Here is a 23,113-nt window from a genome sequence, read left to right on the forward strand (position 1 = left end):
AAAATACAGAAAACTAGTCCGTGATAGGTACTACAACTTTCATTAATACGATTTTTCAATCAAATCAACCGTACAGGCGCAAAAAAATCAAAACCGTTTTCCCATGTTAATCTCCTATGTCCAGGGTGCTCTTGGACACCTGGTATACACGTGTGGTGAAAGATAAACGGGCCATAGCAAAACTGTTTAATTGACAGAGAAACATTGATAATTCCCTTGGTGAGACAAAGACAGAAAACACAATAAAAAGTCTAGTAGGCGAAAACTTTGCGGCAGTGTTGTCAGATCATAATTAATATAATAAATAAAATCAACTGGAGTTACATAATTTAAATTTTAAATTATTAAACTATTGGATCATTTTTATTTCATTGAGTACCGCCAACTGATCACTCAAATATTGCTAATTAGCCAAAAAACAATAAGTAGAGTTTTGAGTTTGAACAATTTCAATAAGTAAATAATTATTTAGTAAAATGGACTTCTACTTTGCTTTAAATAATTATTGTTTCTTATTAAATCTAACTTTAATTAAATAAATTCTTCAACTTTCATTTTCGCGAAAACAGATAAATATGGACATAATGTAGTAAACTACATGAGGAATGTCTACTTGGAATTAAACCAAACAAAAAATTAGGGTTCTTATTAGAAAATCGTACATATCTCAACTTTTGGACACTCAGATGCATATTTAAATTTTTCCTCAATAAATGCGGATTTGCAAAAAAATTAGACACGTGTTCAACCATTTTTCTGAAAGATAATTTCCTGCATTTTCAATCGAATTCATTCCAAACGTTATGGACACCCGGTATAAAGTATATTTAAAAGGTTATTTATAGTCTAGTTTTTTTTCATAAATAATCATAAAATTAGATAATTTCTTTCACTGAGGTACCTACCTGCTCTTACAATAAATTGAACTGAAATTTAAAAAAACATGATATAAATCACACAACAAAACCAAAATAATGTATTTATTGCTGGGTAAATTTACAAAAGGAAATAAATAAGGAATCTAAATCACAAAACCAAGTTCTTAAAACACCAACAATTCTGTTATAAGTTAAAACACTGCTTTAGGATTTAATAGTCCCCAGGATACACACATTGCCTTTCCTTTCTTGCAAATTTTATGGAATAATTCTTGAAACGTTGGTATTGGGCTGTTAATGACTCGTTTGAATGCACCTATCTGTGATGTTCTTTCTAGATAATTTCAATTGAATGTGGTTGTTGTTCCCAAGCCAAAGTTTGATTGGAACTTTCCGCCTTTGTTTACCACCAAATGTTGCAAGTTTTCCAGTTTGGTGAAGAAAAATCTTAAATTCTAAGAAGGTCTCGCAATAACAACACTAATTATTAAACTTAAACAACCCTAAATTAAGTTTTTATTTCTTATTTTTGTAGTTTTTGGTGTTTTTCAACTTTTTAAAATTCCTAACCTCAAAATGTTGTTTAGAATGTTTAGCCGACTGTCAGTTGGGACTGTGCCCATATGTTGCCACATCTTCCACGAGCAGATGTGAACCTGGTGTATTGTTGGTTGCAGTAATAAACGGACCGATGAATTATACAGATTTCGAAAAAAAAAGCATTTATTGCATACAAAACATGTGAGATTCTTAGAATGTTTTTTTTCAAAACAATATAGTTTTCTCATTTTCATTTATAATTGCTTAATGAAAGATACATATTGTGAGGTTTAAAAGAGGAATTTGTCAATACGGCAACGTCCAAACAGGTGATTAAAAAGATGGATAGCCTAGCTTGTAATAAACGACGTACGTAAATTTCAATATGGCGGAGGACCATAATTATTTAGTAAAATCTACTTTTTTAAATAATTATTGTTCCTTATTAAATATAACTTTAATTAAATAAATTCTTCAACTTTCATTTTCTCGAAAACAGATGAATATGGACATAATTATGTAGTAAACTACATGAGGAATGTCTACTTGGAATTCATAAACCCAACAAAAATTAGGGTTCTTATTAGAAAATCGTACATATCTCAACTTTTGGACACTCAGATGCATATTTAAATTTTTCCTCAATAAATGCGGATTTGCAAAAAATTAGACACGTGTTCGATCATTTTTCTGCGAGATAATTCCCTCCATTTTGAATATTTCTTCCAGACTTTATGGACACATGGTATAATGTATATTTGAATGGTTATTTATTAATAGTTCTTGGAGTGAATAGTAAAAAGTCGATCAGTGGTATATTTAAATTGTTTCTCAATAAATGCAGATTTGAAAATAATTAGACACGTGTTCAACCATTTTTCTGAAAGATAATTTCCTGCATTTTCAATCGAATTCATTCCAAACGTTATGGACACCCGGTATAAAGTATATTTAAAAGGTTATTTATAGTATCTAATTTAAACACACATCAGTTAAGTTTATCGTAGAACCATATCACGTAATCTATTTTTTGCCCATTTTTCCGAATTAAATTGCTAGTAATAGTTGATGACTCTGCAACTTTTGTAGGAATATAGTATACAAACATGACGTGATGATTTGTTTAAGTATTTGATTGGAGGTCGAATTTAATCCTATATAATAAAGGAAAAATGCGGTGCTGGTTCAGTATCAAGCTAGTTGTATAACGGTTAATCAAAATGTCGAGTTCATTATCATTATCTAAGTTTGAGGGTAAAGTGGCTGTTGTGACCGGTGCATCATCAGGAATCGGCAAAGCAGTGGCGGAGAAGTTGGTTGAACATGGTATCACCGTGGCAGGGTTAGCTAGAAGGGTGGAACGAATCACAGAACTGTCCAACACGTTAAAAGGCAAAAAGGGCAAACTTCACGGTTACAAAATTGATTTGACCAACCTAGACGAGATTGCTCCTACCATCCAGAAAATTTCTCAAGACTTAGGCCCCATTCACATTCTGGTAAACAACGCTGGATTGCTGAAAGCAGGAAATATTCTAAGTGCACCTGACTCCGATTTGAAAACCATACTGGATACCAATGTTTTGGCAGTGGCAATAACCACAAGAGAGGTGGTCAAAAACCAGAAAGCCAACAACGTCAAAGGACACATCATTAATGTAAACAGCGTGCTGGGACATCGTGTTTTAGACGCACCATTTCTAAGTTTGTATCCAGCCAGTAAATTTGCGGTTACAGCCTTAACAGAAACCATAAGGTTGGAAATCAACAGGGAAAAGTTACCTATTAAAATTACAAGTCTGAGTCCCGGTTACGTTAAAACTGAATTTGCTCAGGCAGCTTTCGGAAAGGAAACGGCTCAGAAGTTTGAATCGGCCAGAGCTGGTCTAGTTCCTGAAGATGTCGCAGAGGCCGCTTTGTATGTTTTAGCTACCCCGGATCACGTCAATGTTAAAGAGTTGACACTTAGTGTACAGGGTTCGGATTCTTAAATTCTAAGTTCAATGTTTTTTTTTTTAATTTTCACACGGTACTTATTTTCGTTTGTTGTGCATTTTATATTGTAGGTACTTAACATTTTTGTATAATAATAAAACTAATAAAGCTTTAAAACATTTGAAGTAGAAGTCCATACTCTCGCAGTGGAGGTGTAAGAATACAGGGTGCGGAATAACACACAGTCTTCTCCACTATAAATTTATTCACCAGTTAATGGGGCGCTCGACTAGTTTCGGGCATAGACATGCCCATCATCAGGAGCTAAAAGAATTAAAACGCTCTAACAAAGGTGAACTCAAAAATGTGGACAATGTCGAAGGACATACCTTAAAAACTGCTTAACACGTTGGACGCTGTCTTTCTAAACAGTGATAGACAGCGAGACCCATTAGTAACAAAGAATTATCTTAAGCATTAATGGAAGGCAACTAAACTGTAAAATGGTTGAAAAAGAATTTGGAATATAAAGATAAAGTATAAAAGTATAAAAGAGTTTCGTTACCTTATCATGGAGAAAAAAAAAAAGGTAACGAAACTCTTTTATACTTTTATACTTTATCTTTATATTCCAAATTCTTTTTCAACCATTTTACAGTTTAGTTGCCTTCCATTAATGCTTAAGATAATTCTTTGTTACTAATGGGTCTCGCTGCCTATCCCTGTTTAGAAAGACAGCGTCCAACGTGTTAAGCAGTTTTTAAGGTCCTTCGCCATTGTCCACATTTTTGAGTTCACCTTTGTTAGAGCGTTTTAATTCTTTTAGCTCCTGATGATGGGCATGTCTATGCCCGAAACTAGTCGAGCGCCCCATTAACTGGTGAATAAATTTATAGTGGAGAAGACTGTGTGTTATTCCGCACCCTGTACTTTAAAAAATTATTTATTAAGTTATTATATGTATAACTATGATAAAGGAGTTCAATAATATGCCGTCATAAAATTTAAACAAATCCCTTTACTTCCGGAGAAAAACTATACAACACTCATTATATTGTAGAAGCTCTAAAAGACAGAATCAAACTGTACTAGAATGACGTCACACCCGAAAATATTGCATTGTTGCCAGAAGCCAGACAATCAGAATACACTAAAGCAGGCATTACACGAAGCAAATATTTCCTACAGTTGCTTACCGAATTTATTTGCGCAAATATTTGTTGTGAGCAATATTAACTACTTGCAAATGTACAGGGTGTCTCAAATTCGATGCATTTACGGTGTATCACCAAAACTAGCAAATGTAGAGAAATACGGTTTTCGCGACCCCGTGCTCAAACATACTTTTTTTTTAAATGGGACACTTTATACAGGGTGATTCCAAAGTTGGGGCTTTCCTTTCACCTACGAATATGGCTTCAAAAAATAAGTTTTTTTTCCTTAGAGGCTTTTTCGAAATATGAACAATAACGAAGATAGAGGGTGTCAAAGTTTTACTGAAAAAAAAACAAAATAAAAATTAACTTAAATTTAATTTTAACTAACTACAGATTATTCCTTATCAACAGACATAAACAAAAACAAAAAAATGTCAAATAATTTGACATTTTAAATTAAAACAGCATTTAATTTTAGGCACGCATTAAGACGGTTTTTATTTTTTTTACTGGGAAACAGTGCGTTGTAGCAAAAAAAAATAAAAGGGGTTTTATTTTTAGAATCGAACAAGGAATTCAATAATAAATTTTATGTTGAAAAAAAAACCAGTAGGGTAATATTTTTTTTCGATATTGTTTTAAAAAAATTATACGCGCGCCACTGGTAAACGCAAGAAAATTGTTGTTTCTTGGAAAATTTCCTGTCCACGTAGCTACTGACACCTACAAAATTTTGTTTAATTACTTCAAGTGGTTTGGCCAAAATCATTAAATTTTTATTTTTTCAGTAAAACATTGACAGATTTGGAATAAGCTAAAAATTATCTTGCCAAAAAAACACATGGAATTAAATTCAAAAACAACGTAGAAATTTCCCTTTTACACTTTTTTGATATTTTTCCAAAAAACCAGTAAAGTTTCGCTTGGTTGGTTTTGTTTAAAATCTTTCAAAACACTTTTTTGTACTTTATCACAGATTTTAGGGAATATCTTCCTGAGGAGGCCTATTAGGGCCAAAATGCTCTAATGCAATGTTGTTGAGGATAAGATTTCCTACAATTTTCTTGCCATACACTTTTTTAAAATTTTCCGAAATAACCGTGTAGCGACTCATTAAACTTGGTTAGAGTTTTTTTGTATCTAATGCATTCTGGTAAAGGATAAAATTCCCTACAACTTTCCTCTTTTACATTTTTTTATATTTTTTGACACACACACACACACACACAATTCCGCCATTTTGAACGATTTTTGCTAAAGTGTCACGTAACTTTTGGTGGTTATTTTGACTTCATCACGTGGCATGTTTTGCCAAATTTAAGTTTTTTAAAACTCTTTATGCACTCTTACTTAATCGTGAATAATAAAATAATAAATGGGTTTTCCAACGCTTGACCGATTGAATCGTTTTGCCGCTAAAGGGCGTCAAAGTTGACCAATGTTTTCTGTTGTCTGTTGTACTAAATAACTTCCTTGTTTGACTGACATGGTAAGGACTTTAGTATGTCGATGGATAGCCAATAAAATGGACTTTATAAAAGTATAACAACTTTGGTTCATTGGTTTGACGGTTTGGCCACTAGAGGGCGTCAAAGTTGATCATTATTTTTTTTAAACTTTTTTGATGCAATATTTCACTCACTTGTCAATATCTCGCCAATTTGGTACACTCTGTGTAGACTTTTATATATCAATGGATAGTTTATAAAATGGGCTTTCTAACGATATGACATGGTTGATTTCTTGGTTGGGGGCGCCAAAATTGATGAATTTCACACTCTATAAACTTTTGTACTTTTTGAAAATGTCCCGTAAAACCATCGAATTTAAAACACTTATACACGGGTTCAATTTCCTTATTCTTGTTAGTTATTCACTAAAAACCAATATTAAAAAATGATTTATACCAATTCCAAAGCTGCGGTCAACGTATACCACCAACAATTTAATAAACCTAAACCAAAAACGTGTGTCAACTTCTTGATAACAGAATCAATGTTTTTTTATTAAATATGGTTAGTCGCATTAAAATTAACTCATTAATGTATAAAAGTTCCCAATTAGTGGTTCGTAATAAATAATCTGTTCTGTGATTTTTTTTTCGTTTTGAGGCAAATCGGTCACTTCTTAAGACAAAATAGTAATTTTGTGTCAATCTTACGGTGTTGATTCAAATGTCCCGACGATATGTTTGTAAGTTTATATTTCTTGTCATACTTTTATTGCTGAAACAAAAACAGCATATTAAGTATTAAGAACTGACAACTTATTAGGAAAAAAATAAATTTAGAGTTCTAAATTTGGTTTTTGATATTTTTTTAATAGTATAATGCAAACAAAATTTTGTAAATGAGTATCCAGATCTCAACTTATCATCCATGTTGACAGCTTTTGCCTACATATTGCCTACACCCTGTCTAGAGTAGTCGTTCTCAAAATGTTTCAAATTTTTAACAACAAAATGTCACTTGCATCACTCAACATATTTTTGAATACTTAAGGGCAACTGACTTTGCAATAAAACTTTATTGTAAGCAAAAGATTGTTTTATGTAACTGACAAAAAATTTACTTACAGGATGGTCACAAAATTGTTACTTGAAAAAGTGATACAATGCACTTTTATAAATAGGGATCAGTATTTGTCAATCAATGATACAATTATCAAACCATGGATTAATTAACTTATTAATTGTTATCTCTGTTGTCTATATTAGCACTGGGTCAACTTTCAATCAAAACCAACAATAATTAACTAAATTTTTGATTTACAAACCTTGAAACTGAAATGCACGCCAATGCACTGATTGATAAACAATACTATGCAATCTTTAGTTCAACTCCAACTAAGCAAAATTCGAATTGTAATCGCATCAAAAACCAGCTGAAGCTGAATACTCTAGGAACTACTGCATATCTAAATACGGGTTGTTTACAGAAAACCGGTGTAAATTTATTTATATTCAAGGCTGTTGAACGAAAACCGTATTATCACTTTAGTAAAATATGTTATGATCTTATCAATTACATTAGATTTAGTAATTAGTGGTAATCATCTGTAAAGTATCTTGCATAATAGATTAAGAAGTGCTAAGATATGTCAGGTAAGGATTTACAGTAGACAATCTATAGATATAGATACTTATCGCAATATTTAGATGTTTTTCTTTTTATGTTGTACCTTTCATGTTGTATTTAGCATATTTTATTTAAAAAAAAACAATTATTAACAAGAAAAAGGTTCAAATACCAGTGGCATAGAGACAAATTATGTTCCTCCTGCAAAACTGTGAAAATCTGAAAACATTTTGACAACCGTTTGGAATTTGATACTTGTATTTCCTTAGATGGCAATAGGTCAATAAGAAGTAAGGTATTGTTAAGCTGGTTTTCAGATAGTTTAAATATACTTTTCTAAGAACGAAAGAAACTTATTGCAGCCTCTAAGAATCACAAAATATGTTCTTCTTCTAATTGATTCGATATTGTTCAATTCTAGATTTCGATAAAATGTCAGACGACGAAGAGTTGTCAGAAATCAAAGAATTGTTACTATGTCCAGTTTGTTGTAACTACATGTTCGCCCCAATCAGACAGTGTAACACAGGACACAGTTTTTGCAATCAGTGTTTTGCGAAAATAAAAAGATGTCCAGAATGTCGAGCTTCCAAATCAGATGCCCGATCCTATAAACTAGAGGCGATCTCTTCTAAATTAATGTTTTCTTGCGTGTAATGTTTTTGTTTTAAATAAATTCGGTTTTGTTACTATTTTTTAATTTGCAGAAACAGCCACTTAGGATGCAACCACAAAGATAGAGGGGAAAGGATCACTCTCCATGAGAAATTTTGTCGGTTTGTTGTTATGCTTTGTCCTTTCAGGTAAGTTAGTTTGTAGTATAATATACGGAAAATCAAATCAAATTAGGATGACGTCATGAATTTCATAAGTGAGGAGCAATGAGTAAAAAGAACAAGTATCAGGAGGTAACAATAATACAAATTATAACCCGTTTGTGCATTAAGCGAGGGGGACGGAAGTTTACCATCTTTGATTGCGCATTCGCCTACTGCGCAGTTGAATTGACGCAAAGTCATTGAAAGTTTGGAGTTTCAAACCCGCAAAAATTTGTTGTTTGTATTTGTTGTAGTATAGTGTTAGTTTGTTTTGTTTGTTTGTGGTTCTTTAACAGTTGAGTTTTGCAAATTTAAATTAAGTTGTACAGTGGACAAGATTAACAAGTATTGACGGCCGCCATATTACTCCCCCCCCCTCGCCCTTGTTTCTGTCACCCACTTTGTTTGCTATTGCTCCTTCCTGCTATGTTTACATTTTTTTTATTCATTGGTGAGGAGTAAAACAACCTGCATAGTAACAAAAACAGCGCTGTTGCCAGGTTTATCTAGTTGTCTGGATGAAGGTTTCGATATTTTTTCTGTGCAAAAATGATACTCTTGGCGTGTCACTTGTTGATATCAAACAAAATCAAAAAAACCTGTAGCCCACCCTGAAATGATATAATTTCTCCAAAAATGTTGCCATATTTCACCAAAATTTCCTATATTTTTTAGGTTTTTTTGAAATTTTGCTTTAAGTCCACTTTCTTATACTAAATGCTATCATTACGTCTACTTAACCTAGATTTGCTGATTTCAAAACAAACAGAATTTTTAAAACATTTTTAGAATAAGTCACAACCAGCAAAATTCAACTCATGAACCTACTCTGACTGTACCTGATTTTGTAGTGTTTCTTTATATCATTAGATAGGAAATTTAATGGGGATTTCAAAAATGTGCTTAAAAACATGATTCGGTCATTCCAAGTGGGTTTTACAAGAGATTTTGTAGCAGACTGCACCCGAATTCTTAGTGTTTCTTCATGTTATTAGATAGGAAATTTAATAAAAATTCCAAAAATGTGCCTTACCTGCTGTCAAAAATTCTGCTGAGCACTAAAAAACATTTAAATGAATTTTAACAGATTGTACTAGTTTTAAAAAAGTTTTGTTATTTTATAGCTTCTTGGAGAAGATTTTAATACTTTTCAAGTTCATGACAAATTCAAATATGCTCAAAATTAAACACGTCACGATGGTCCAATTTCTACTCATAGTCCTATAAACAAGCATTTAATATGATTTACAGCTGTATTAGCTGTAACAGTGCTTTTAAACAAGTTTTATAATTTTATAGCTTTATGGTATAGTACTTACCACCATTGCGATAGATTTAGATATGTTCAAAATACATATACGTGTTCTATTAAAATTTAACTTATGAAGCTATAAAGTACTTAGGTATATAACGTAGTTAAATAGTCATTTAAACGCTTTTCAAGCGATTGTTTTAGTTTAATATCTCTATGAATCCGACTTTGCCAATTGACAGGTTTGTAACTAAATTCGATCTGTAACATACATTTGTATGTTATAACTGTCAAAATTGTACATTAGATATGCATCGTACTGAATATACTGTCATTAAGCAATGCTTTACAGTTTTTTTGTTCCAAAACCTGTGTGGTTCTAATTCCCTAGTGATGGACAACTTTTCCCAGACCTGGCAACATTGGTTGACATTCGATTTGAAAGTAAACAACAAAGGAACAATTTACATTTTCTCCATTTGGCAAAAATCCTATTTTGCTTTGATTTTTCGTATAAATTAGCTAATTTCCGGTTTTAGAAAATACGATTCCTGTAATTGGCACGGTTACTTTGAAACTCTTGAAGCTCACTGCCTAAAAGAACACCGAAACAACTTCTACTGCGAGAGAAAGCAAGCATTTCTGGCCAAAAACTTTTTAAGCTTCACCAACTATCATTACATCTACGTGCTGATTCACACTTATGATGAATTTTTCAGACTCACATGGGAATTTGAAAACACTACAAGTTTGTATTGCTTTTTTTTTGTTGTGAAAAAGTGTTGGTAAGTGATATTTTTCTTGTAGGTATAACCAAATGGTCTCTAATGTATATGGGTAGTAGCGAAAACGCCAAAAAGTTCTCGTATAAAATCATATTTTCTCAATTACCTGCCGAGGAGTATAGCGATATTTCTAGAGATTTAACATGGATGTCTCCTTGTGATACTTTGCCGGAGGATGAAACGGAAAAGTTTTCTGGACACAATTATTTGATGATTCATAAGTAAATATCACATTTTTCTTTACTTAACTTCTAAATTCTACTTAGCTTAAATAAGCCTAAAGATATCAGTCATAATTACTAAACTATGTTTTGACTTCAATACTTATTACAAAATTATTATTTTCAGGAATCGTTTGAATCTACTGTGCGGTGAAAATGGCGATCTAACCTATACAGTTGAAATTTACAAGTCAAGATCAGAATCGGATGAAGATGAAATACCGATCATGAAGCAGAAATACCGTATTGCCCCAAACTCTGTCTGAACCAAATACTCAGTGATTTATATTAAACTAATTGCTTAAAACCTAAGAATATTGTCTCTAAAGTTGCTCAGTTGTACGCGTACTTTTGCCTCAATAAATCTGGTAAGTTTTCTTTTAAGATTAGTGAAGTTCGTGGGACAGTGAGTATTCTGTTAATTTAAGTTTAGGCCAACAGATATTCAATAAGGTTGGTTTTCCTGTTTTAAATGAAATAGAAAAACTTGTTTTTTTTTTCATTTGGTTTGAATGATATTTTACTAGAAATACAAGAATGCTATTAGAAGCATCTACAGGACATCTCAACTTGAAATACGCATTGCTATTTATGTCGGATCTAACTCTTCCTATAGTAATAATGTATAAATAATACTGTCAATTTTGCGATGTTCTTCGAGCTTTTGATTTTCCAATAAAACTTCCTGTATTTAATACCTTGGGGGTGTAGGGGTTGGCGTTGGAGAGATAGCACCTTTTACAAAGAAGGGCCACATCGAGTGTCATAGACAGGAGATGGTTTTGAGTAACTGCATTGGCTTGCAGGCCAAACTAAGTAAAGGTAGCCAGATATGCCGAGGAGACTAATATCGGGTAGCAGCGATATTAAACCGGCAACTCACTACACAGCTCAAGGACTGCCTCATCGCCTTCAGTACTGCGAAGGTGAAGGAAACGGGAAACCACCTCATTTACATTTTTCCAAGAGAACATTATGGCTGCATTCAACGCGAAATATTCCGGAGGTTTAAATAGCGCCCCACTCGGATCTCCAGGGGGTGCGGCTTTGAATGTAACCATACAAGATAAGGTAAAACTGTGCAAGAAAATTCAATTCGGCACCTGGAATGTTCGGGATTGTTCATAGTCGAAAGAGAAACGCAATTACACAGACTGGACATAGTGGGACTAAGCGAAACACATTGGAAAGGAGATGGACAGTTTACCACAACACTGGGAAACTCCGTTTTTCTCGGGGCACGCTTCGGAGAACCGGATATACTAAGAAGCGAAGTGGAAGAGGCCATAACACACCTTAAGTCAAATAAGGCCCCAGGAACAGACGATATCGCAGCCGAGATGATCAAACTACTGGGAAATGAAGGAATCAATGTACTTCATGATATCCGTAACAAAGTGTGGCAAACTCAACAATGGACCTAAAAACTGGACTAGATCGGCTTTTATTCCAATCCATAAAAAAGGATCTACGAAGAAATGCCAAAACTACGGTACGATAGCATTAATATCGCTCGCTAGCAAGATTTTATTCAGAATAATCGACCGAAGACTACAAAAGTATTTGCTACCTCAGAGATGCCTCCTGAACAAGCCGGTTTCGTTAAAGGCAGAGAGACCAGAGACCAGATTATTTAATACCCGCCAACTAATATAGTCCCAGGTCACCTGGTAGCCCTCATTATGTGATTGTACGAGAATAATGACGCAATTGTCAACCTGGATAATAAAACATCAGATCCTTTCAAACCGAAAAGAGGACTGCGCCAGCGGTGAATATCACCCAGACTGTTCAATGCCTATGGTGAATACATAATGAGACGCGCCCTAGATTTGGAGGAGGGAAGAATTACGATCAATGGTAAAATGCTAAACAATCTTCGATACGCGGACGATACCACTCTAATAGTAAAGAATGAAGAAGAAATGGCCCGAATACTTGGAAGAGTAGCTGATGAGATGATGAAAACCAAAATGATGAAACCAAACTCATGGTAATTGATAGAAGTAATCAAGTACATATAAACAATCTGCCTCCAAATATCCAAATGGTTAATGACTTCATCTACTTGGGGTCCTTAATAACGAACGCAAGAGGCTGCGAGGCGGAGATAAGAACACGTAAAGCACTATGGCGGACAGCTCTGGTGAACCTGGGAAAGATATGGACAGAAAGAGGAATAACCAAAAAGACAAAAATGGCTCTGGTGAGATCTTTGGTGTTCTCTATATTTTCGTACGGATCCGAGTCATGGACCATTAAGACGACTGATAGACACCGCATAGACGGATTTGAAATGTGGTGCTGGAGAAGAATGTTTCCATTCCATGGACGGCTAGAAGAACAAAGGTGTCAATTCTTAATGAACTCGACATAACGGATCGACTATTTTCGACTAAATCAAACTAGAATACTGTTTGCTAGTTGTATTCATTTGTTGTTAAATTGAATCTAGTCCGTCTCTGTCGCAATTTAACCGGTCCATACACCATCCGAGGTGCTGACACTTCTTTGGCGTAGACCTGAAAGAACTGCAACAGCAGAGGTCAAGGACATTTAACAGTTACCGACTAATTAAAAAAAAAACCTCTACTCTGGTGAATTTAACGCTAGATTCAAGCTTCTCGTTAAGGAACGAAATTTATGGCCATTTTTGTTGACGGTTACGACCGTAAATTAATATGTTATAAACCGTTTTATGGTGTCTTCCCGTCGTCTTTTTAACGGTACGATTCTGCTACGATAAATTATTCCAAACGACTACGTTGACTTCTAATTATCGAATCTACATGTGAAATTTTTTAAGTACGTGTTATTTTGAGTCTTTTTATTGATTGTTTACAATTTATTATTCAGGAAAACGTAGAAGAAGTATTTGACGTTTGACATAAAATTAGAGTTGAAATTTCATTCGCATTTGCCGTATTTTAAACCGAGTTTAAGTTGAGTTATTGAGGTTTTGAATGTGACAGACTAAGTAAAAATTTCGTGAGTAAAAAAGTCACAATCTGAGCTAGCTCAACAGCTGCGTTTAAATCGTATTAGAACTAGATTAAATTGTTCAAAATCGTCTTAACAGTTTGTAGAGTTTTCAAATTTGATTAGACATGTTACAGGTTACAGAGAGAGTGTAAATATATTATGAAAGAGTTAACTATTCTCTACACCAAGAAAAAAACCGGATTTAAAATCTTTTCTAACCTAGAAATAGTTTGTTACAACAAAAATGAACTAATAATAATTTAACATACTTTTCACTGATAATTCATTCTACAACTGCATAACTTATTATTTTGTGATGGATAAGTAAGATTAACAAATTATCTTACAAGCCATAACCACCCTGCAACTTACAATGTTTATTTATAATTTAACTATATTATTAAGTAGGGTTATGCAGTTCATAAAAAAAATGTTTTTTTCCAAAAAACTTTTGGGTTTAAAACCTACTGGGTTTTTATCATTTTTTTCTTCCGTCTACCACTTTCATCACTACAGATGTAATAAAACTAAACTGGTGTGTAAACTGGCCATAGGAAAACCATGTAACTGACAGAGAAACATTGATAATTGCATGCTCGAGACAAAGACAGAAAACCTAAAAACAGTCAAAGTAGGCAGCAACTTTGCTGCAATGTTGTCAAACCTTGCGTTTCAGAGATTGTTGCCAAGTCAAAATATTTAACGGCTGTAGAATAATCACCAAAAAACGGTAGATAAAGGTAGATCAAATAATAAACAATTTCTATAAAAAATCTTCAATTCTACATCAAAAATTACTGTCAATTTTCTATACACCTTACTTCAAAAATACAGATTTCTATTTTTTTATCAATTGTTTTCTTAGTTCTGACTTTAGTGACAGATATCACGTGGTTTTAAAAAATAATTTAACCAGACAGTCACGTGAAACACGTTTTATATAAAATCTTGCAAGATAACTTTTCTATAAACCATGATTTTTGACATTTGCCACTTTTGTGCACAGTTTGACAATTTTGTGGCATTACTGACAGTTGTCACGTGATTTTAGAACCCTATTTAGCTAATTGTCGAAAAATGTTATTAATCTCAGAAACACGTCTTGTTTCGAAAACCGTAAGACAACTGTGTTTAACTTAAATTCTTGCAGATTCTAGGCAAATTTTGAGAGTTGTAACATTAGTGACAGATATCATATTCTTACCCTGTACCGATATCACATGGTTTTAGAGAATAATTTCAGTCACGTGACCCACTTGGAGTTAGAAAATAATTGTTTTAAGAACACTTTTAAAATCCTTATTAAATTTCCTATTCAATAACCTTTAAAACACTACAAAATTTGGTACACTCAGGGAGAAACGTGATGTCAAAGTTTCTACTGCCAGAAACACAGTTTGACAAAACAGTCAATAACAAAATTGCCGGAAAAACCCACTTTAAGTAAGAAAATGACTGTTTTAAGCACATTTTTGAAATCCTTATTAAATTTCCTATCCGATAACTTTGAAAAACACTACAAAATTTGGTACAGTCAGGAAGAAAAGCGGTGTGAAACTTTCAATTGCCAGAAACACAGTTTGAAAAAACAGTCAGCGACAAAATCGCCTGTAAAACCCACTTCTAGTAAGAAAATGACTGTTTTAAGCCCATTTTTGGAATCTTTATTCAACTTCCAATTTAATAACCTGAAAAAATATTACAAAATTTGGTTCAACCGGGGAGAAAAGCACTGTCAAACTTTCAACTGCCAGGAACACAGTTTGAAAAAACAGTCAGCGACAAAATCGCCGGTAAAACCCACTTCTAGTAAGAAAATTACTGTTCTAAGCCCATTTTTGGAAACTTCATTCAATTTCCAATTCAATAACCTGAAAAAACTTTCAAAATTTGGTACAGTCGGGAGAATGCGGTATCAAACTTTCAACTGCCAGAAACATAGTTTGAAAAACAGTCAGCGACAAAATCGCCAGTAAAACCCACTTCGAGTAAGAAAATGACTGAAATGACTGTTTTAAGCACATTTTCGGAATCTTCATTAAATTTCCAATTCAATAACCTGAAAAAACATTACAAAATTTGGTACAGTCATGGAGAAAAGCGGTGTCAAACTATCAACTGCCATAAACACAGTTTGAAAAAACAGTCAGCGACAAAATCGCCTGTAAAACCCACTTCGAGTAATAAAATCACTGTTTTAAGCACATTTTTAAAATCTCCATAAAATTTCCTATTCAATAACTTGAAAAAACACTTCAATATTTGAGAAAATCAGAGAGAAAAGCGCTGTCAAACTTTCAACTGCTAGAAACACAGTTTGAAAAAACAGTCAGCGAGAAAATCACCTGTAAAACCCAGTTTAAGTAAGAAAATGACTATTTAAGCACATTTTTGGAATCTTCATAAATTTTCCTATTCAATAACTTGAAAAAACACTTCAAAATTTGAGAAAGTCAGCGAGAAAAGCGCTGTCAAACTTTCAACTGCCAGAACCACAGTTTGAAAAAACAGTCAGCAACGAAATCGCGTGTAAAACCCACTCCGAGTAAGAAAATGACTGTTTTAAGCACATTTTTTAAATCTTTATAAATTTTCCTATTCAATAACTTGAGAAAACACTTCAAAATTTGAGAAAGTCAGGGAGAAAAGCGGTGTCAAAGTTTCAATTTCCAGAAACACAGTTAACGACAAAATTACGTGGAAATGGGCACTTTTGCACTTGCTTCTGTCCCTTCTTGTACAGTACAGTTATAGTGCATTAAAGTCAAAGTTTTACCCATCAGCTAAAATAAAAATATGACATTTCTTAGCTATTTAAGACAATATCACAAGATAATCCAATTATTACCCCAACATGTTTTTATTTCTGAAACTGTACTATATTTGGATTTTAATATTCCACAAAACATAGAGTGATCCACTTAAAAACATGTACTTTTTAATATTTTCGTGTTTTGCAATGAAATCATTAATTTCAAACACACATTCAAAAAGTCACGAAATATTAAAAATCTTAAATTTTTTACAGCTGAATTGATGATCAAAGGCATAACTTTGTTAATTTCAATTTTATGCTAATAATGGGACACCTTTTACGTAGTAAAACCACATACAAAACAAGTTTTACTTTTTTTCGGTCAAATTTCCAAGACACTAATCTAGGCTAGTGAGAATTTCCAATTCTGATCAGGTTCGAAATAATGTGAACCTAAAATCAGTAAAATAAGAACAATGCAGCTGTTATCTGATTAGTAATTTTCGACCTAGTTTGATTGACAAAAACACTATGTGAATTCTGTTAAGGTTTATAAAGTGAATAAGTGAATAATCACGTCTCTGATCAATTGTAGCTTTAACCAGTTAAACCCTAACAACAAACACATCTAGGTCAGAACTAAACAACTCTTTCTAAACAGAAAAAACTCTCACTTTAGAATAATTTATTATTCATTTGTCTGACCCAGTTAGATTGTTGATAATGACATATTCGCGAAAAAAAACATCGAACAACCGAAAAATTTCACTAAAATTTCTCTCGAATCCATCTCTGTCCATCGATCTGGCCGGTTACTAAAAGAAGAACTATAAACAGAAGAAGTCCCCTATAAAATCAGCCGCTTAAAGTTCATCAACTCCAGTTCAGTGTATTTCACCATGCTACGAAAATGTACGGTGTTAGTAGCAGTGTTGGTCGTGGTTCAGTCGGCTTCGTTTCAAGGAAGAAGAAGTATTCCTGTCGAGGTGAGATATGAAAGGCTGGAGCACAATTTTCTCTCAAATTTATCCGAAAAAGTGCAATTGAGTCCGGAGGAGTTACAAGAAAACCAACTGAGACTAGAGAAGTTGAAAGCTGCACAAGAAGAAGAGCTAGCAAAAAAAGACCACATTACAAACTCCATTAAAACCTGAATGAAAAAGTGCAGTTATCTCCTGAAGAGTTGCTTCAAGCTTCCAAACATATACCAATCCACAATTCACTTAGAACCAATCAGGACATCAGTGACTTGGAAAGGTTAGGAGAGCTGCGCAATGAACCAGCTTCCAAGATCGAGCAGCTTCAAGGTATTATAGAAACAGGATTGGAAAACTTGAGGAAAAATTTCCAACCCAAAAATAATGATATTGCGCCTTCTAAAGAGGAGTGGGAGAGACTGGAAACGGAAGTCAGAGACTATTTCACTGAAGAAAAAAACAAACTAGCTAAACAAGAATCGGGAAATCCACCACAGATTATCCAAGGTTGGACCAACTGGTTCCAAAATGTTACCAGTAATTTTGTTGGCAGTTTCCAGCAACAGAATGGAACAAGTGGGGATGAAGGCACTTCTCAAGGACCACTACAAAATTTCATCGGCTATTTTACTGGAGGTGAGTGGAACTTCCTTGCAACTAGACAAAAACAAACAATAATTTAAACTAACAGGTGCCCAAAATATAATAGCAGCAGTTCAGGGTCAGAATTCACAAAATGGAAATAGTACAGTTTTGGGCGACAATGAAAATGGAGGACCGTCCAATTTTTTTGGAAACATCGTCAGTGGCGCCCAGCAATTCATTCAGAATGGTCAACAGCAACTCGCCCAAGTTATAGGCCAAAATTCGAGTCAAAGTAATATTTAGTTATTATTAGTAATTCGGATAAAATTGAGGTTAAATTTGACAGGTGATGAAGGTACCGGAAGCCAAGGAGGAACGCCGTTCCAAAATGTAGTTCAGTCCTTAGGTAAGTAATTGTTGTTATTCAATTATTCCAGTTAAAATTGCTTATTATAATAGCCCTGGCAAAATGATATACAGGGTGTGAACTATAACTATGCTTAAGTATTTCAATAGCGTATGTGTGTTTTTAAAAGGTTTTATCTAAGAACTTTTGAGTTTTGATTTGCCTTTTTCTAACATTTTTTTTCACACAATTTTGTCATTTTGACGGTTTTTTAATGAAGTGGCACATGACTTTTGGCGGATATTTTGACTATTTTTTATTTAATATTATAAATATAATAAACCATTTTTTCTGGATCACGTGACACGTTTTGCCAAATTTATGTTTTTTAAAACTTAATGTATGGACTTTTGTATGTCGATGTTGCCAATGTGATAACTTTGGTTAATTGCTTTGACGATTTGGCCACTAGAGGGCGTCAAAGTTCACCAATATTTTTTCACTTTTTTTATGCAGTCTCTCACTTAATCCTAAATAACTTGCCAATTTGGTACACTGTGTAGATTTTTATACATCAATGGATAGCTAATGAAATGGGCTTTCCAACGATATGGCAACACTAGTTCGTTGATTTATTGGTTGACCCTCTAGAGGGCGCCATAGTTGATTAATTATTTATTTTACACTTTTTTTTAGTGCAGTGTTTCATTCAAAACCTCTTGTAATACTTTCAAGACTCAGAAGACAGTTTAAAAGACCCTGATAACATTTGGTGTTTCTGAGCTACCAAAAACTGTTTGAAAGCTTCTAGTAACTTTTTTTAAGGATCAGAATTTCTGAGCAGTAAAAAAACTTGAAAATGAATGCAGCTAGTACAATACTTTAATTAAGATTAACACAGTATTTTGACTTTAACTTTGAGTTACGTAATGAGAGATTTTACCGCACTAGTGTTAATTAATAGGTGTGCTTTACCGTATTAGTAAAGTAAAGTCGATTCATATGGATTATATTGAGTTTTTATCTTCTGTATAGTCTATACGTTTACAAGGGTTTAGTGACTTATCTAAACTATACCAAAAACCTAATTTTGCTTAACTGTCAGTTAAGTTATGGTAATTTAGCTCCACAAGCTTAATAACCTTTCAAAAACTATTTTACTCTGCAGAAGGCCTCTCACAATGTCCCAAAACTTTTCTAAAATAACCAGAAGACTGCAAAATCATTTTGAAAATGTTAGAAACCTCCAAATTCTACTAAAGACTGTACAAACATCTATTAAAACTACAAGAAACTCGTACAAATTCCTTAAAACACCCAAGAATTTCTAAAATTACCAGAGGCTTCTAGAATCATTTTGAAAACGCTTATAAGTGTCTTGAACTTTCCAAAAACTGTTTAAAATTGCCAGAAAACTTTTGAATCATTTTGGAAATGTCAGAAGCTTCTACAAGTGGCTTAAAATTTTCAAAAACTCTCCAAAATTACCAGATGCCTCTTAAATTAATTTTGTAAACGTCAACTTGATTTTCACGCAAGTAATGTTGTTCACTGACATTTAAGTATAAATGCTAATGATTATTTATTATTCCAATTTGCTTTGAAATTCGGTGTAAACTTACTGAATAAAATAAATACGAGTAGTAAAAACCTTAACCTCACTATGCAAATTTCTGATATCAGGCTAAATCAGTGGTTTTTTAATAGTATTAGTATACAGTGGTTTATTTATGAATACCAGGCAGTTACAGGATATAGGTTTTATCAATAATAAACGGTTTTTATAAATTTTAGTTTGCGACGTATGAATTTTCTAAAATAAGTAAAGTAAGTAATCAGAAAAAGTACCGCAAATAATCAGTTTTACACAAGTGTTATTATAGTACATTATTACCCTTTTACAGAAGTACACTTAAATGAAAACTAAACTAACTTTTTTATAAACTAAAAAAAGAACACAAAATTGCAGGAATGAAAATTAATATGCGTAGAAGAAATTAAAATTTTGATTCTTGTTTATACTTATAGAAACCTAAAAACGAGTTGGTATTATTAATGGATTTTGGTTAATAGATTGGTATTATTAAGATATAATATGAACAATAGAGAAGCTAGTTTCAGAAACTATTTATTTAACAGTTTTCGTTTTGCCTTTTTACAATTTCCATCATCTTCTTTCCTAAATACAACTCAGCTTTTAGTGAATCGAACATCTCTCATCTCTCTTTTATTAATTCTGGAAATTTTAGTTTTCTAGCTCACTCTGTTTAAATAGTGTAAGTGAGTTTAGTTTAGTTAGTGTAAATAAACTAAGAAAAAGCATAAACTTTATAATTTACAATGTGAAGTTTCTCTTAGAAGAACCACACAGGTTCGCTCCTGACAAACCGATCATTTCAAAACTTTCAGTTTAATTTTAGTTTTTTTGTTTAAACCGGGCACATTTTTGAATCAAACTTTGGAAAACATGAAGATATTTACATTTAACGTTAGACTGACTAATTAGTCTTTACTTACTACTTAAAACCTAACTTTACTGATTATTTCAGGATCAACCGTTACCCAAATTTTTCAAGGAGGGCAAAAACCACAAGGTTTGTATTCTACAACATAATTTAATTCATAAATAAGAAAAACAAATGTTCAATTAGGATCGGAAGACGAGAATAGCAGTCAAAAACCTGGTGGATTCTTACAACAAGTCCAAACTGTTTTTGGTCAAAACTTTAATTCTGCCATACAAAACCTGCAGAATCAATTCGCTCCTTCTGGTAATAGTTTGCTTTATTTAGTTTTTGGTTTATTAACATTTTTTTTTATTGCTCAGCTAACAAACCTGCCAGTGGCGCCGTCGTCACAGAAGCTCCATCTAAACAGTCTGAAGATTCTGGAGAGAAAGAAGATGCAACCGAGACAACTGCCACTGAGGCTGAGAAGAGTGAAGAAATGACCGCTACTGAATAGATGCAGGCATTTCACAATTTATTTAATAAGGATCTAATTTATTACTATTTATTTTATACTTTATTAATAAACATTGCTAAGAGGTACACGTTTTTTTAGAGAAAACTCGTCACATACCCTATCAACACAAAAACGTCCATTGGACGTTCAATGGATTCTATCAATATGATGATAAATTTCTAGCTTGGTAAAAGTTGTCTATTGGTCTAACTAGTCACGTGACCAAGTTTACTGTTCTAACTTGACAGTTCGTGACTTACGAACCAAAGATTAGTGTATGTCTTAGAACACTGATCTGTGTTGAACTGTAATTTTTTGCAAATTTTGACAGTTTTGACATTAGTGATAGATATCACGTGGTTTTTGGAGGAGGCTAGGTACTCACCTGACCACTGCAAAAATAACAATCATAAATCTCAGACACTCTTCTAAACCCGGATTTTTGTACCCTTTGATCACAGTTTGGCAGTTTTGACGTTAGTGACAGTTGTCACGTGGTTCTATCACACTATTTAGCTGGACGGTCACGTGACCACTGTCAAAATAACTGTCACAAACCTCAGAAGTCTTTTTTTGAAAACTATAAGTAAACTATGTTAAACTGTAGTTCTTGCAAAATTTTGACAGTTTTGACATTAGTGACAGAAATCACGTGGAATTTGGAGGGTTATTTTGCTAGACGTTCACGTAACTACTGTAAAAATAACTGTCATAAATCTCAGAAACAGGTTTTATATCAAATACTGCAATAAAGTTTTTCCAAAGCCGTATTTTTGTAACTTTCGATCACAGTTTGGCAGTTTGGACGTTAGTGACAGTTGTCACGTGGTTCTAGGACACTATTTAGCTAAACGGTCACGTGACCACTGTCAAAATAACGGTCATAAAGCTCAGCTCTCAAAGTCTTTTTTTTGAAAACTGTAGTTCTTGCAAATTTTAGGCAAATTTTGACAGTTTCGACATTAGTGACAGATATCGCGTGGTTTTTGGAGGAGACTAGGTACTCACGTGACCACTGTAAAAATAACAGTCATAAATCTCAGACACACGTTTTATATAAAGTACTGCAAGAATACTTTTATAAACCCGGATTTGTATACCTTTTGATTACAGTTTGGCAGCTTTGACGTTAGTGACAGTTGTCACGTGGTTGTAGAACACTATTTAGCTAGACGGTCACGTGACCACTGTCAAAATAACAGTCATAAATCTCAGAAACACGTTTTGTATCAAATACTGCAAGAATACATTCCTAAAGCTGGATTTTTGTACCTTTTGTTCACAGTTTGGCAGTTTTGACATTAGTGACAGTTGTCCCGTGGTTCTAGAACACTACTTATCTGGAAGGTCACGTGATCACTGTAAAAATAACTGTCATAAATCTCAGACACACGTTTTGTATCAAATACTGCAAGAAAGCTTTTCTAAACCCGGATTTTTGTAACTTTTGATCACAGTTTGGCAGTTTTGACGTTAGTGACAGTTTTCACGTGATTCTAGAACATTATTTAGCTGGACTGTCATAAACACTATTTAGCTGGACTGGATTGTCATAAATCTCAGAAGTCTTTTTTTGAAAACTGTAAGTAAACTGTGTTAAACTGTAGTTCTTGCAAATTTTAGAAAAACTTTACAGTTTTGACATTAGTGACAGAAATCACGTGGTATTTGGAGGGTTATTTTGCTAGGCAGTCACGTGACTACTGTAAAAATAACTGTCATAAATCTCAGACACACGTTTTGTATCAAATACTGCAAGAAAGCTTTTCTAAACCCGGATTTTTGTAACTTTTGATCACAGTTTGGCAGTTTTGACGTTAGTGACAGTTTTCACGTGATTC

General features: G+C 33.3%; 2 protein-coding genes, 1 long non-coding RNA gene and 1 pseudogene across 6 annotated transcripts; 3 read left to right on the forward strand and 1 right to left on the reverse strand.

The window, feature by feature from the left end:
- Positions 1 to 2,596: 2,596 nt before the first annotated feature.
- On the forward strand, positions 2,597 to 3,534 carry LOC145725320 (farnesol dehydrogenase pseudogene; annotated as a pseudogene).
- Positions 3,535 to 5,876: 2,342 nt separating this feature from the next.
- LOC145725319 (putative E3 ubiquitin-protein ligase sinah) lies at positions 5,877 to 11,317 on the forward strand. 3 transcript variants are annotated; one of them, XM_081974031.1, is made up of 6 exons: positions 5,877 to 6,703; positions 8,009 to 8,240; positions 8,295 to 8,390; positions 10,197 to 10,405; positions 10,465 to 10,663; positions 10,791 to 11,317. In XM_081974031.1, exons 1-6 carry the CDS (start codon positions 6,685 to 6,687, stop codon positions 10,927 to 10,929), a joined length of 894 nt encoding a protein of 297 aa, XP_081830157.1. In that variant the 5' UTR covers positions 5,877 to 6,684; the 3' UTR covers positions 10,930 to 11,317. The 3 variants fall into 3 exon arrangements, with proteins under 3 accessions (XP_081830157.1, XP_081830158.1, XP_081830159.1); XM_081974032.1 differs by lacking the exon at positions 5,877 to 6,703 and adding an exon at positions 7,367 to 7,613; XM_081974033.1 differs by lacking the exon at positions 5,877 to 6,703 and adding an exon at positions 7,726 to 7,882.
- Positions 6,483 to 7,410, reverse strand: LOC145725325 (uncharacterized). Of its 2 annotated transcripts, none has more exons than XR_014177226.1 (2): positions 7,286 to 7,410; positions 6,483 to 6,735 (listed from the first exon to the last, which is right to left on the reverse strand). It is a non-coding gene; the product is annotated as an uncharacterized LOC145725325 (long non-coding RNA). The 2 variants fall into 2 exon arrangements; XR_014177227.1 differs by having other exon boundaries at positions 7,086 to 7,327.
- Positions 11,318 to 17,111: 5,794 nt separating the features above from the next.
- Positions 17,112 to 21,358, forward strand: LOC145725318 (uncharacterized). The gene is given in 7 exon segments (XM_081974030.1): positions 17,112 to 17,543; positions 17,546 to 18,013; positions 18,069 to 18,254; positions 18,309 to 18,368; positions 20,858 to 20,902; positions 20,960 to 21,079; positions 21,136 to 21,358. Coding segments are annotated over 7 exon segments (1,260 nt in total). The 5' UTR covers positions 17,112 to 17,299; the 3' UTR covers positions 21,273 to 21,358.
- Positions 21,359 to 23,113: the final 1,755 nt, after the last annotated feature.

Source organism: Ips typographus, linkage group LG2 (genome assembly GCF_016097725.1).
Source record: "Ips typographus isolate SLU linkage group LG2, UJ_Ityp_2.0, whole genome shotgun sequence".
NCBI classification, from domain to species: domain Eukaryota; kingdom Metazoa; phylum Arthropoda; class Insecta; order Coleoptera; family Curculionidae; genus Ips; species Ips typographus.

What these genes read in the sequence shown, in the direction of transcription:
- LOC145725319 (XM_081974031.1), top strand. An exon ending in AAATTAATGTTTTCTTGCGT is followed by an intron (nt 8,241 to 8,294) that starts GTAATGTTTTTG and finishes TTTAATTTGCAG; the next exon opens with AAACAGCCACTTAGGATGCA. An exon ending in AATTATTTGATGATTCATAA is followed by an intron (nt 10,664 to 10,790) that starts GTAAATATCACA and finishes TATTATTTTCAG; the next exon opens with GAATCGTTTGAATCTACTGT.